The following is a 15,375-nucleotide window of genomic DNA, read 5'->3' as shown; positions in this document are numbered from 1 at the left end:
TTCTCCAATTTCTTAACACCGAAGGACGGAGGCCTGTTTTTAGATCTTAAACCCCTCAAACACTGCTCGGTTCTCTCTGCCCTAAATCAAGGAGACTGGATAGTGTAGTATTCCAACTCATTGTTCTCTCGTGGGGGATTTCCATATATAGTCATAAGCACTTGAATAGTCCCGCCCATGAGCAGGGACCCCAGAGTACTGCTTCGAGATGTATCTTAAGTGGATATTTTTCGCCTTTCTTCGGAAAGGCCAGCAAAGACATTTAGAGATAGAGAGCGAATAATGCAGCCTAAATACAAAGGCTACACTGGCCGCATCTTCATCTTGAAATGAAAAAAGAGTGCCAGTATACTATATTTTGTGCAATTTTGTAGTGTTTAACACACAGAAGAATTCCCTTCACAAAACTCCTTTTTTCATGATAGAGATGAAAGGTAGAGGACAGAATAGCCTAACAGGCTGCCATTATATGTCTTGAAAATAGAATCGAGAGACCACCAGTATCCCATCATGCACAGCTAGTGGCAGTTACTTCAGTACTTTTTTCCAGTGCCTGCTATGAGGCCCTTGGAGCATTGAGCTCGACTATTTATTTTTTTTCTTTCAAAATTTACTTCTGAATTTGCCTAATAGCTACTTCACTCAACGTCTTTGGCCTTTCCCTACCTTTTTCTGTCTTTTTTTGACAGGAATTTCTACTGTTTTCACTCAAAAATGCCATCTCTTTTTGGTAAGTGTCCACACTGTGGTAGAAAGAAGGCCAAGACTGATTCTCACAGAGTGTGTATACTATGCTTGCCTGCAAGTCATGTTCCTGACTCTTGCCTCATCTGTAAATCGTTCTCAAAGCGCACTCCGCGTGACTGAGAGAAGTTTAGACTCCGAGGAGCAGAACAGCGGTGACAGTCTTTTACCAGGGCTCTGTGTTCAGTCTCTGGAGGCCTCTCCAGCTGAAGAATGGCTGAAAATTGGTGCCAGTCACAGTCGGCGTCGACGACAGTGACATCGAGAGGAGGTACAGCACCAACCTGTTCGCTGTCGACCCAGGGCTTAGGGTCGACAAGATTTGGATGCTCCACGTTGAGAGGAAGAATTTCAACTCTGATTACAAAGCCGACGACGAGGACAGCCCAGTCGGCTCAGGAAGCCCATGGCAGGCGGCAACGCCCTACAGGTCGGCGTTGAGGTCCTTATTGCTTTCCACACATCCCCCCGCCGTTTGATGTCAACTCATCGTCACAGTCGCTTGACATTGAGACTCCACCGTCGATCACCTACGCACTTTCCCTGTTGGTCGGTGCCAAGGCATTGTTGTTGTTCACTGTCGAGACACCACCGTTTGACATCGAGACGAGATCCGAGCTGTTGACGGGTAGATCGACATCGAGGGGGACATCTTCAGGAACTTTGTCAGCCTCTACAAGGCTTCAGGAGGTGCACAAAAAGCGAAGAATCATTGGATTCGGAGAATTCCCAAACTTTTACTCCGTCTAGGCACGTCTCATCTCCGACGACAAGTCTCCCTCATCAGCAGCTTCCACCTCTGCTCCCAGATGTGGAACAAAGAACCCCAAAACCGCCTCTTCCTCCGCCACCTCCTCCACCGCCGGCACCAAAACCAAGGTCTAGGTCTCGCACTCAACATCGGTCCCACAGACAAAGATGCTACTCTACTCACTCCCATCGGCACCGTCACGAAGGAAGGTCTCATTTGAGACATGCCAGGGACACATCCTGTTTAAGCACAGGGAGATACACTTCAACACTCTCGGACTCCCTACCCCTGCGTATTTCACCAGTGAATGACATATTGACCTTTCAAGAGGTTCTGGTGTGGGGTGCTTCCAAATGAAATATCCCAAGGTCCGCTCATACTCCGACAATGTCTGTAATATTTGGGACTCTGCTGCAAAAACAAGCTTCACATCCCTGGTTACCTCTGGTTCCGGGTCTCTTAGAGGCAGCTATGGACCTTATTCTGACACCTTCTTCAATTGAGCCAGCTCCATCCAGGCTGCAAAAGAAATACCATCCTCCAGAGCAGGACACTGCTTTCTTGCGGACAGACCCGGCTCCGGTTTCTGTCATTGTGGTTTTGGCGAAAAAGCAACATGCCACGGCTCCAGCCTTGACAGTGCCACTGGACAAAGAGAGCCGAAAAATAGACTCAGTAGGTAAGAAGGTTTGCAGCACCTCAGCAACTACCATTAAAGCAGCTAGTGACACAGCCTTATTAGGCAGATATGACCAAGCACTGTGGGAATCACTCCAACTGTTTCTGGACTACCTTGGTCGAGATAAACAATAGGACTTTAATGAGATCTTAACAGAAGGTCTTATGGTCTTTAATCAAGTCATAAGTGCAGCAGCGGATACATCTCTGCTTGCTGAACACGAATATTGCCACGGCGTGGCCCTTCGGTGGCACTCATGGCTGCGCCTGACATCTCTTAAACCTGAATCACAACAGCACATCCTGAATCTCCTGTTTATAGGGACAAGTCTGTTTGGTACTCACATTGATGGTGAAATGGCCAGGGTGAAGGCAGAGATGGACATGCTGAAAGCTGTTGGTTTGGAAACACCTAAAGAGCTGTGTAAATCTTTCATACCTTTTCAACACCGCTGTCAAACCCTTTGGTGGTATCAGGGCCAACAGTCAGGTACACCACAACAGTACCAAGTCTCCTATCAGCCTTATCAGAAACAACAGGCCAGAGGAAGACCAGGACAGCAAACTGCTCAAGGAGGCAAAATACCAGCAGGGTCAAAACCCTGAGCCCTTTCTTCCCCCTCTTCTGTTATCCACTCTGCTAGGGGTAAGCATCCAACATTACCTGGCAGAGTGGCAAAAAACCATGCAAGACAATTGGGTGCTGAATATTGTTTTCAATGGATATTCTCTCAGATTCATCGGTCCTCTACCATGGATACCTCCAAAACAATCCAGGTTCCAACTACACTAATTACAGTTGAAGGCCAACATTTTCTTACATAAACTTGCAGTGGAACCCGTCCCTCATCTACAAGGAGCCACGGGGCTATACTCAATATTCTTTGTTGTCAAAAAGAAAGACCAGGGCAAATTCAGGCCCATTCTCGGCCCAAGGACAGCCAACAAGTGGATTTGAAGTGAAAGGTTCCGGATGCTGGCATTGCACCAAATGTACCCTCAGTTACACCGAGGGGATTGCTTATTTGCCATCGACCTCCAAGACGCATAGTTTCACATACCCATTGTAGGAGAGTAGGGTCTGCTTTCTATGTTCACCCCCACTTTTTGCTTTTGCTTTACTGGTTTTCGACTTAGATGTGGCTGTGGGCCTGCTAATCAGACACACAGCCCTGCTGTTCTCTCTCTAAATTGATACTATGTACTTTAGGTGCATAACCCATTCGGATAGGGTCACCTTATTGGCCCCTGTACAGTGTACCTTAGGTACCCACGGCATAGGTGTACCCTAGGCCTACCAGGGGCTGCAGCATGTATTATGCCACCACTGGCCTGACATTCCATTATGACACAACTGGCTGATCACTCAGCTGGGGCAAGTTCGTGTAATCACCCCTTGCTTAGGTGTAGTATTCCTATACCTAACTTACATATAGACACATGTGTACCTATCAGCCACTCCTATGGCAGGCCTTAACAATCCTGGAGGCAGAGTGCTTGGTAACATGTGAGATGGTGCTCTAGCATGAGCTGAGCCTGTCTGCAGCTTTCCAAACCATGTCCTTATAGCTGTTCTATGATATAGCCTACCATATACTCTTAAAGTGCCTTATAATCTTAAACGGTTATGGTAACTATGGTTTGGCTTTATCAAAACATGTCGTGTAAGGTGTCTAACACTTAAGAATAATACCCCCATCCCATTTCTGGGGATGAGGATATTATCCCTCCCTTCTAGAGGGAGAAGACATGTTGTAACCTACTTACCCGGTTAAAGTTAACCAGAGCCCCAGCATCACAAAATGGATGCTGCTGCCACAGACACGAGTCTGACCTCCTGCTGCTGGGAGTGATCCCGGCAAGGGAGGCTTGGACAATAGGTTTCCTGCCTTGGGAGGTACGAGCACCACCCAGACAGTCCTTAGTGTATTGGGGCAGGGAGGGATGAAAAGAATGAGACATGCCTGGGGCATACAAGGTGTCCCGTGCATAGTCCAGTTCAAACCAGTGCTGGGGCACTCCAGCCCCAGTCCTGGCGCGAAACTGGACAAAGGGAAGGGGGTGTAACCACCCCCCTCCCAGGTCCCACCCATAAGGCGTGACCTAGCAGGTAACCCTGCCCCCCAGATTTGGATAAGAGTGGTAGCTGGGCACCAGGAGATTAGATTATCCTGAACCTGCAACTTGAACAGAAACTCTGGACCTTCGACATTCGACGAAAGAAGAAGACTGAAGAATCTCCCTTGTGGCCAAGGAGTGGCTACCCTGTGCAAACAGGCACCATCAAGAGACTACCCTTTGCTTTGCTGAAGTTCTACGAGGGACCGACTGCAGAGCCCGACCAGAGCCTTGACTTCCAGACTTCTCCGACCCTGATCCACATCCACAGCCGAGCTGAGATCCGTGGAGGCGACGAGAGACGTGGGACAGGCTACCTGGGAAAAGTGGCTAGTATCTTCCAGCGCAGCTTCTGAGGCACCCTCGAAGTTGTGCACCGGGGATTGAGAAGCCCCAACCCCAAGCACCATCTGCACCGAAGATCAGCCCCCCACACTCCACGAGTCCTGCGTGGGGCCCTTCTGCATTGTCCTGCTTGCCGCGTCTGTCCGGTTGCTTGCCCGTTGGCTAGTGGCCTTTGTGACGACGCTCCCTGAAATCTTCACTGCTAGTTTGGCTCCTCCCGACTGGCTCCCGCTTCCTTGCAAAGGAGAAGCACCCCAGACCTTCCTGGTCTGCACCAGAAGCAAGTCCTCCGTTCGTCGTGGGTTCCGCTTGCCAAGGCTTGGTGAGTCCTAGTTCAACTTCGACGCCGCCGACAGCAAGAGCGTTTGTGGGACAGCTCGCCTCCTGGTCCTGGTCGTCCTCGACATTTCCTGGTCCCCGTGGCTGCAGCGACAAGCTTCACCTTCACCTGCAATCTTCACGACATCGCCTGGTTCCTTCCTGGTTCCACGTGCTCACTGGCTAGTGACCTTGACTCTGTCCCTTCTGCTTGCAGGTTTCCTCTCTTCTTGAGCCCAGCCTTGGGATCCACCGGACACTCTTCACTGACTGCCTGTCAGCAACTTTCCTTCAGGCATCCATAGAAGTCCACGACGAAACCCGACGCAAGTTCACACCTATGCACCCGCAGTCCGTGGGCTAGGTAACTTGGGTACTTCGGTGCTCACAAGGGTAGTGACTATCCTAGGGTCTAGTTTCCGAGTCTCGACTCTCTAGCTGCTTCAGAAGTGTCCTTAAACTGTTAATTTCTAACTGCTAGTAATTCTATCGACTTTTACGCATTACGCGTGAGTGTTTCCACTCTGCACCTGAATCCCGTGGGCCTCCCACTTCCTAACTGTTGCTAGTGTAGTGTAGCCCCAGCGATTCCCTAGGCCTATCCTATTTCCGTGACAGTGGTCTTTATACCACTTCTTTAGTATATGGTTTGCGTGGCCCCTAGGGCCTAACTGTATTACTTACCTGTGTGACTTAATGTATGCTTAAATAAGACTGTGTTGTACTTACCTCTAATCTCATAAAGAGTGCTGAGGGTTTGACTAGAATAAATACACTTTATTTTATATATATATCTGTTGTGTCCTTTCATTTGGTATTCAAGGGATTATATATGGTATCACAGCTGGCTTCACATGCCATTCAGAGTTTAGCCTAAGACTGCTCTTGTCCATGCTACCACTAGGATAGCTGGTCTATAAGGTTGACTTTACAACCAATCACCATAAGGGTTGTTTGGACTGATATAAGGTGTACACTAGAACTAGTGACATCATACATCAGGCCAACTTCTCACACCCATCACCAGAAAGCATTGCAAGTTCTTGAGGTTTGCAGTGGGGCACAACCACTATCAGTAGTCTGTACTTCCATTTGGCCTGAGGTCAGCACCCAGGACTTGCTCAAAATGCATGGCGATAGTTGCGGCCCATCTAAAGAAACGCAAAGTGTTCGTCTATCCCTATCTAGACGATTGGCTAATCATGGCATCCACGCCTCAGGAGGCTCAACTTCACTTCAATTGGACCTCTAATCTTCTACGGTTGGGCCTGCATATCAACCTTGCAAAGTCAACCTCGATCCACAGGGCCTGCAATATTTGGGAGCATCCATCGATACTCTGAAGGCTAACGTATGACCTTCGGAGGATAGATGCTTATAGCTCCTTCGGAAGGCTCAGGCTCTCATGGCAATATCCCATCCAACTGTGAGCAATGTCTCCTCTCTTCTTGGCTTGATGGCCTCCTGTATTTGCATCCTCACATCAAATGCACGTCTCCACATGAAGCCGCTAGAGGAATGTCTTGAAGACCAATGGGACCAGCGGACAAGAGATTGGAAGGACAAGATTCGATTGTCTCAGCATGCTGCCGTCCTGTCCATCAAATGATGGTGCTATCCCACCAATCTCCTACGAGGAATCCTGTTTTACAAGGAGATACCTGTTCAGACCATAGTCATGGATGCCTCTCTCCAAGAATGGGGAGCCCACACAAGCCACCTTTAAATTCAAGGCAAATGGTCACGCAGAGAATCCATGTGCCAATCATACTGCTACAGCTATGGGCAGTTCATCTGGCGCTGAAAGTCTTACAGCCATCACTCCACCTTCCTGCTTGTTCAGACGGACAATACAACAACAATGAGCTACCTCAATAAGCAGGGAGGCTCGAGGTCCAGACCATTATCTCGGGAAGCCCAGGCTATCTGGAAGTGGCCCCTGGCCAGAAATTGTACGATTACAGCAGGTCACCTCCCAGGTGTTCAGAATGCTTACGCCTATTCTCTCAGCAGGATTTGCCAAGAAAACCAAGAGTGGGTCTTAAATGATGACGTGGTCCACGGTATCATTGGAAGATGGGGTACTCCGGAGGACAAATGTTTCGACACCGCAGAAAACAGCAAATGCCAAAGCTTTGCGTCAAAGTACTACCAACCAGGAACTCTGGGGCATGCCCAATGGATCAACTTGTCAGGCAGATTTCTCTATGCTTTTCTGCCAATTCCCCTTATCCCGGCAGTCCTCATCAAGCTGTCGCAGCCATGGGACAAGATGGTAGTCGTAGCCCCCGAGTGACCTCCTTTACCCGTCTATCGGTCCACATCTCAGGCTTCCACGCAAGATAGATCTGGTAAGAAAGTTCGGAGGCCAAATGGTGCACCCCAACCTCTCCTCTTTGAATTTGGCTGCTTGGCTCCTGCGCTAGTACAGTATGGACACTTGAACTTACCCCTGGACTCGCTGGACATCCTCAAGGAAGCAAAGTGGCCTTCCATACATTCTGCTTACAGTCATAAATGGAAGAGATTCTGTATTTGGTGTTCATCGAAGAATGAAGATCCTACCTCTTGCCAGGAAGGTGTCATTCTTCCATATTTGCTCCATTTTACGCAATCTGGCCTTCAATTTTCTTCCATTAAGGTTTACTTGGCAGCTTTTACTGCTTGCAGGAAATGCCATTCACAAACTTCCTTTTTCAGAATTCCTGTCATCAGAGATTTCCTAGAGGGTTTGGATACGGTTTTTCCTCCCATAGACATCCTTCTCCTCCTTGGGAGCTTAATGTGGTTCTCTTGTCTTGTGCAGGAACCTTTTGAACCCATGCACAAGGTGTCTCTTCAGTATCTGTCTTGGAAGACAGCTTTCCTTGTGGCTATAACATCTGCCCTCAGGGTTAGCGAAATCCAGGCACTTTGCCGTCGAGAGCCATACACAGTGTTTCATGCATCCAAAGTAGTCATGAGGACTTGTCCGAATTCCTCCCTAAGGTGGTTTGGAATTTCCATGTAAACCAGGCGATCTCTTTACCTATTTTGTTCCAACATCCATCTACTCCCGCGGAGCGATCCCTTCATTGCCTGGATGTTAGACTGGTTCTGAAACTCTATTTGGATAAAACAAAAGAGTAAAAGTTATTTGTAAATTATGGTTCCCTCAGTACAGGTCTAGCGACTTCTAAGCAGTCCATCTCCAGATGGATTGTTTCATGCATTTTATTTTGTTACCAAAAAGCTAATAAATCTCTGGCTGCTAAGCCTAAGGCTCATTCTACCATAAGAAAGGCAGCTACAGCTGCTTTGCTTCATAACATAGCCACTCCAGAGATATGCAAAGCTGCCACCTGAAAAGCAGTTCATACATTCACTAAACACTACTGCCTGGACTCGGATTCCAAGGCAGATGATCAAGTATGGCAGGCTTCCCCTAGGAACCTATTTGCTTAAACCTGTCTTCCTCTATTCTCTGTCTCCTCCACCGCGTTCTATAGGGATGGGCGTGCTAATCTATTCAAGTGCTTATGACTGTAAATGGAAATACCCTACGAGAGAGGGAACAGTTTCTTACCTGTAACTCTAGTTCTCTCGTAGGGGTATTGCCATGATAAGTCATAAGCAAACCTCCCTCCTCCCTGGTGGATTAACAGCGGGATCACACACACATAAAGCATGCATTCACTTCACATCGCCCTCAAAAAGAACTGAAGTAATAACCACTAGCTGTGCATGATGGGATACTGATGGTCTGTGGATTCTTAAAGGCACATCTTCAATTTTCAAGACATAAAATGGCAGCCTATGATACTATTCTGTCCTCTACCATTCATCTCTATCATGAAAAAAGGAGTTTTGTGAAGGGAATTCTTCTGTGTGTTAAACACTGCAAATTTGCACAAAGTATAGTATACTGGCATCCTTTTTTCACTTTAAGATGAAGATGCGGCCAGTGTAGCCTATGTATTTAGGCTGCATTATTGTCTATCTCTTAAGTGTCTTTGCAGGCCTTCCTGAAGAAAGGTGAAAAATATCCACTTAAGAAGATATATCTAAAAGAAGTGCTCCCGGCTCCCCGCACATGGGCGGGACTATTCAAGTGCTTATGACTTACTATGGAAATACCCCTGCAAGAGAACTGGAGTTACAGGTAAGAAACTTTTCCTTCTTTTGCCCAGAATGCCTCCTCAGTTTGGACCCAGCCGTATGCAAATCAGTGTTGACCCTGTTCCAATTGGAACACTCCAGCCCGAACTGCCATACTAGTTCTTCCCTGAACTGAAACACAAGCACCCCAAGACCGGTTTTGCCCTTAGCAATTGCCAGTGGTTAGACAAATTGCAAATATTCCACCCATCACCTTTTGTGTGTTTGATGTACGCCCTATGTGGCAAGGGTATGCCCAGATGTGGTCCATGCTCACTGTGCCACTGGAGCCAAGCTATACTCGAATGATGAACCCTAATTAGTGCCAAACTGATTTTGGGTTGCTTGTGTTGTGGTTCTGGGAGGACCTGGCCTGACAGTTTGGGCTGGACAGTTCCAATTGGAGCAGGGTCAAGAATAATAAACATATGGTTGGTTCAAACTGAAATGGCATTGTGAGCAAAAGAAAAATGGAGTGGGATGCTACCCCTAGCGATTGCCAGTGGTTAGACAAATTTCAAGCATTCCTCTCACCATCTTTTGTGTTTGTTTGTGTATCCACGTCTGTGTTACTGGATGTGTGGATTTTGCAGTGTAATATGGTTCCTTAACAGCACTGCGTCTGCATTATGGTTCTAAGGGAATGCAAGGTCCCTTGTTCCTCAATCAATAGCTATTCTGTTACTTTCATGAAGAGATGGCGATGAGAGTTTGAAACTGGTTGGTTGCACAGATCGTTCTCTAAATCCTGGTAGCAAGTCAAAAATTCCCAGCGATCCCAACGGTAGTTCATATTTACGGCAGGTTTGTAATGAAATAAACCAGCATATATTAAAAATAACCACTGGTAGTGATTTGAGCAAGATTCTAATAAATTGTTTTTCACAACACCTTTATTCATGTGCAAAGTGCTCCCTCTTTTTTGTCACTTTTCCCTTCTATAGAAAGAAAAGTTATCCATACCGTGTCCGCTAAGGAGGCATCCCTCTTTTAATGATCTCAGCACAACACAAGAGCAAGAAATGGAATTCTTAAGACTGCAAGTTATGGAGCAGCAGCAAATTATTGACGATTTCTCAGTGGTAATGTATCCATCATTATCTTCAACGAAAAAATGTATGTTTATATTTGCTGTCCAACACAATGCTTATGCTTTCTTAATCATTAACAGTCGTTAAATCAGACACAGGTATGTGAAGACAAATTAAACAGCTATTGTTGCTTCTTCAGAAGGTATACCCTTTTAATATTTATCCACTTTGCCGAAATATATGAAACACTTATATTAAACCACCCTGTCCCTCATCTCACCCGAATGATAATGTGAGATAAACAATGCAAATATGTCTGACTTTGAAGGAATGCATGAGAATGTGAAGCATTAAAAGTTAATAGCATGGGTATGGATATGTATTTGTGCGGAAACAAGAACTGTAGAATAATATTGGTGTAGGTTAAAAGGTTAGGTGACCGTTGCACTGTCAAGCCAGACCTAAACATCCATGTAGGTTAATGGTGGTCCTCCTCCTGTACTCCTACTGTACTGCTGCCAGAGAAAAACACCATAAATTATCTAGATACGTAAGATACCGTTATAGTATTTAGTGTGCCCCTGACAGTTCAAGCTCAGGCAGATGGCTAAATAAACAAAATGATCTCAGCTAAGTAGGATTCAAGCTCTTTTTGTGGAAGCTCACAACTTCTGCCCTATAACAGCATGTACACCTGACTCCCAAAATGTGGAAAGAGTCAAAACTCCTCTTTAGTGATGCTCACATATTCGTCTGACCAGACTATAAAAAGGTAAACCCAAAGGGGATGATGGACGGAGCGTTGAACAATGCAAGCACTCACCCCCAGTCAACTGATCTGGGTTTAATCCATCATCATTCTTTAGCTCACTCTGCCACCCCAGTTAAGACATGGCCATATGCAAATCAGTCTGACTCTGTGCCTCATGGGAACAGTCCAGCCCGAACTGCCAAGCCACGTCTTCCCTGGACCGGAAACAAGCATTGTGGTACCGGTTTCGGGTCCATAACCCTCATCAGCCAGGCTACCTGAATCCAGTGGCAAAGTGAGCAAGGGACCCACGTCTGGGCATACCCTGCCAACTTAGGGCAACAAAGCAAAACCACTTTGCGTCTGGCAGGGTATGCCCAGACGTGGGTCCCTTGCTCACTTCGCCACTGCATTCAAGCTAGCCTGGCTGATGACGGCTGATTAGCCAGAAACCGGTCCCAGGATGCTTGTTTCCGGATCAGTTCAGATCAGTTGACTGGGGTTGAGTGCTTGCAATGTTCAACACTCCGTCCATCATCCCCTTTGGTTTTGCTTAATAAAAAGGTAAACCCATCTTTCCTACCACAGAAACTTTACTGCGTTCTTCTAATCCACTTAGTGTCTGGTCTCAGAAAAATACTTTACAACGAAGCTTTTACCATGTAGCTGCTTCACCATGCATGCATTTACCACACAATATTTAAGATAAGTATGTATATTTATATTACCCACTAATACTTTTGGCCCCATGTGACGACTCTCCCAAAAACATTCTCCCCTCCCTGAGCATTTCTCAGTCACAGTAGCCCCATGCTAGGGGCCCAATTAATTCATTAAGGGGAGGGGGCTTGCAGCCCCATACTCAAGCTATTTTTGACTCTGAGGGCTTCATCATCTAAGGGCAAATGCATTTATTAAGGGGAGGGGGGCCGAGCAGTCCTCCTCCCTGAGCCTTAAAAAGTCCTTGAGGACCCCATCCCCAGGGGCGTCAGTTTAATTAAAATGGGAGATGGTTGTGTGCTTTCCTCCCTGAGCCTTTCATTAACCCTTGGATCCCATCCCACAGGCCCCTCTCCCCTTTTATTTACATTTTAACCCTGGGAGATGGGGTCTCTGGGGCCTAATATGGCTCAGGGAGGTGTGGCCATGTGCCCCCTCCCTTTATTAATAACTTTGCCCCAAGAGATGGCATCCCGGGGCCTTAGAAGGCTTGGGAAGGTGGGCCACATGCCCTCTCTTCTTTTTTTATTAAATTTGGCCCCAGAGGATGGGATCCCCGGGGCCCCAGAAGGGTCAGGGAAGGGGACCGTACTCCTCCCTCCCCTTTCTAATTGGCGTTGTCCTCCCTCCCCTTAATAAATATATGTTTTGGCCCCAGGGGATGGTGTCCTTGGGGCCCAAAGGCCAACCTTAAGCTTCACACGCCAAAGGCTGTGCATGGTGTGGGGTTGGCATCCTGCTGGGGGTTGGATCACAGGGCCTGGCGGCAGGCCAAGCCTCGTGGCCAGCCTCTTGCTGCGCACGGTCAAAGGCTGTTCACAGCATGGGCTTAGCTGCCTGGCAGGAGTGGGAAGCAATGTCTGGCTACAAGACAGGTCTGCAGCTAACTCCACACATGACCAAAGGCCTTTCGCAGGGTGGGGCTGGCTGCCTCCAGGCCTCCTGACCAACCCCACCCCATGCACAACAAAAGGCCGAGCGCAGAATGGGGTTGGCTGCCTGAGAGGGGTTGGCTGCCTCTGAGTCAGTTGTCCCATCAGTGATGTCATTACTGATGCCATTTGAGATGTCATGAGTGATGTCATAATGATTTCATAGAACGTCATGAGTGATGTAACATTTGAGGTCATAAGCTGTACATGGCAGGGGCACAAGTTATAGTTATTTCTGCTAACTATAACTGGTGAATTTTAGTTCAAAACGTTAATGTTGTCACAGACATTCGGTTCAGTGATAGAATGTCGAGCACACAAATATCGTGACAGAGAAATATTGTGTTAAATATATCGTTCACATAAATATCGTTTTTCTATACTTAAAAAGGTAAGTACAAAATTACTGTTTACACTCATATCGTTAAAATACACAACTTAAATAATTTAATACATAACTCTAAAATGTATATTACATAAAATTAAGTAACATTTAATAATAAAAATAAATATATACTTATGTAAAAATACATATATATAAATATATCCAAAGAAGAAATGCTGAAACACAGGTGCTTTTAATAGGCATTCAGAAGGGGGCGGCAGTTTCTCTGACGCCTTTCGACTCCCAGTGAGTCTTAATCATAGACCAGCAACTATTAAAAATGACCACAGCTGTTGCCCAACGACCTCTGCAGTTTCGAGGTCTTGTGGTCCTACAGTGCCAGAATGCACCAACTAGCACAATATGAATATCCGACATAGACTGCAGACTATGGCTTTAACGTGTGTGCAGTGCGTTCAATGTTGCAGTCACTGAGGTAAAAGTACACACTCCATGGCACTTCATTGTCATTATTGCAGGTACTGCTTGACACATTGTCTCAATGTCTCTCTCAGCGCCCGTGCCCGAGCCATAGAGAAAAGGAAACTTTTCTCCTCTCCCTTTCTCACTGCCACACCTCACCATTTAACTCAGGAAATTCCTCTTACTTTGTTCAACGTGGGGGCAAGCAGGTCAGGTCAACAATCTACAGCGCAGTGAATCCATAGTCCTCCGAATAATGTGGGCTCCAGACCCTGCAGGGCAGTTTCAGCGGCAGGTACGGAGAGTCCTGCTACATTCAAATCCAAAGAAGAAATGCTGAAACACAACTCTGGAATCACAGGTGCTTTTAATAGGCATTCGGAAGGGGTGGCAGTTTCTCTGACCCGTTTCGACTCCCAGTGAGTCTTAATCATAGACTGGCAATTGTTAAAAATGAAAAATATTGTGACACAGAAATATTGTGTCAAAAATATAGTTCAAATAAATATTGTTTTTCTATACTTATAAAGGGGAGTACAAAAATATTGAATACAAATATTGTTTACACTCATATCGTTAACCTCTTCTATGCTCATGATGGAATGGTTTCGTCATGAGCATAAGTGCGCTTATGACGGAACCAGCAGAGGGATTTACCTTCTTTTTTTTTTGTGTGGGGAAGAGCTTCTCCAACCTCCCAAAACATAGGGTCTGTTTTCATTGTAATGACGACCGCGCGCTTGGTGCGCTGTCGTCATTACAATGAAACAAAACTGAAACTTAGTTTCAGTTTCACAGTTTTGGTGCTTGTGGGGCTATCTCAGCCCCCCGAGCACCGAAAAACATGGGAGAGCTATTGTTGGAAAGGTGAGAACCTCCCCTTTCCAATGGTACCCGGCCCTTGTGGATCCCTGGAGGGCGATCCCCAAGCAGGGATCCACCCACTAGCCACCAGGGAGGGAGGAGCGGCCCCTTGGACAAAGGCCTTTTCTCCCCCTACAAAATTATGTCAGACAGCCTTTCTGCCTCCCCGGGGGGCTGATGGGGGCAGTAGCCCCCAATTTGCCCCCCCCCCCCGTGGCAGAAAGCACCCTAGGTGCCAGGAATTTTGTTTATATGCCAGGGGTGGGGGCTGCCCAGAATGGGCATGCCGATGCCCCCACCCTACACCCAAAGAAGGCACAAGACTTTCTGCCTCCCCCCCCCTCGGAGACAGATGGGGGCAATAGCCCCTGATCTGCCCCCCGAGGGGGCAGAAAACCCACTAGGCCCCAGGGCTTTTTGTATTTTATATATACGTAGGGGTGCCCCTCCCCCCACAAATCCACGTCGTTTTATGATAGGCATCTTTGAAGTCTCCACAATAGGTTTTGGGCCCTTGCCTGTCGGGGGTACTTGACCCACCCACAAAAGTGAGGTACCATTTTGATTGGGAGACCTGGGGGAACGCTTGTGGTAGGAAATTTGTGTCAGCCAAGTGATCCTACAACTTTCCCACACAGAAATTTGAGAAAAATATGATTTTTTCATCAAATTTGAGGTTTGCAGGGGTTTCTGGATGGCCGGCAAGCCCAGGACCAAAATCTCATGTGACCCCCCTCCCCTTGCAAGACAAGGTCATTTTTGGATACATAGGAGCCATCTGCGTTTTTGGTTCCGAGGTCGGCAGCCATCTAGGGAAACCTTCCAAAACCAAACATTTCTGAAAACTAGAGACCCGGCGGAGTCCAGGGAGGTATGGCTTGCGTGGATCCCCCAAAGTTTCCCTTCCAGAATCCCCTGCAAACCTCAAATGTAGCTGAAAAAATCACTTTTTCCACCTCTCTACATATTCTACTGGTTCTCCTCCCTCTGCCCCTTCCGGAAGGCCAATGACTTGCACATTATTGCGATGTGACCGTCCTTTCGCATCGTCTATCTTATCTTCAAGGGTGCAGACACGATCCAGCAAGTCCTGCAAGTCGTGATTGTGAGTAATTGGCTGCCGGTCAGAGAGCGTGATCTCGGTTGTATGTAGCCGTTCAAATAATTTCTGATGGTCA

General features: G+C 47.1%; 1 protein-coding gene across 1 annotated transcript in view; it reads left to right on the top strand.

The window, feature by feature from the left end:
• The window catches only part of JAKMIP1 (janus kinase and microtubule interacting protein 1), a 1,879,738-nt gene that overhangs the window by 1,013,203 nt on the left and 851,160 nt on the right, over positions 1-15,375 (top strand). Inside the window, 1 exon segment of the mRNA XM_085642441.1 lies at positions 10,036-10,173. Coding sequence (XP_085498567.1) covers positions 10,036-10,173 — 138 coding nt within the window.

Source organism: Triturus cristatus, chromosome 2_2, assembly GCF_964204655.1.
Source record: "Triturus cristatus chromosome 2_2, aTriCri1.1, whole genome shotgun sequence".
Lineage (NCBI taxonomy): Eukaryota > Metazoa > Chordata > Amphibia > Caudata > Salamandridae > Triturus > Triturus cristatus.
The sequence above is the reverse complement of the archived record's forward strand: the minus strand, read 5'-3'. Positions and strand labels throughout refer to the sequence as shown.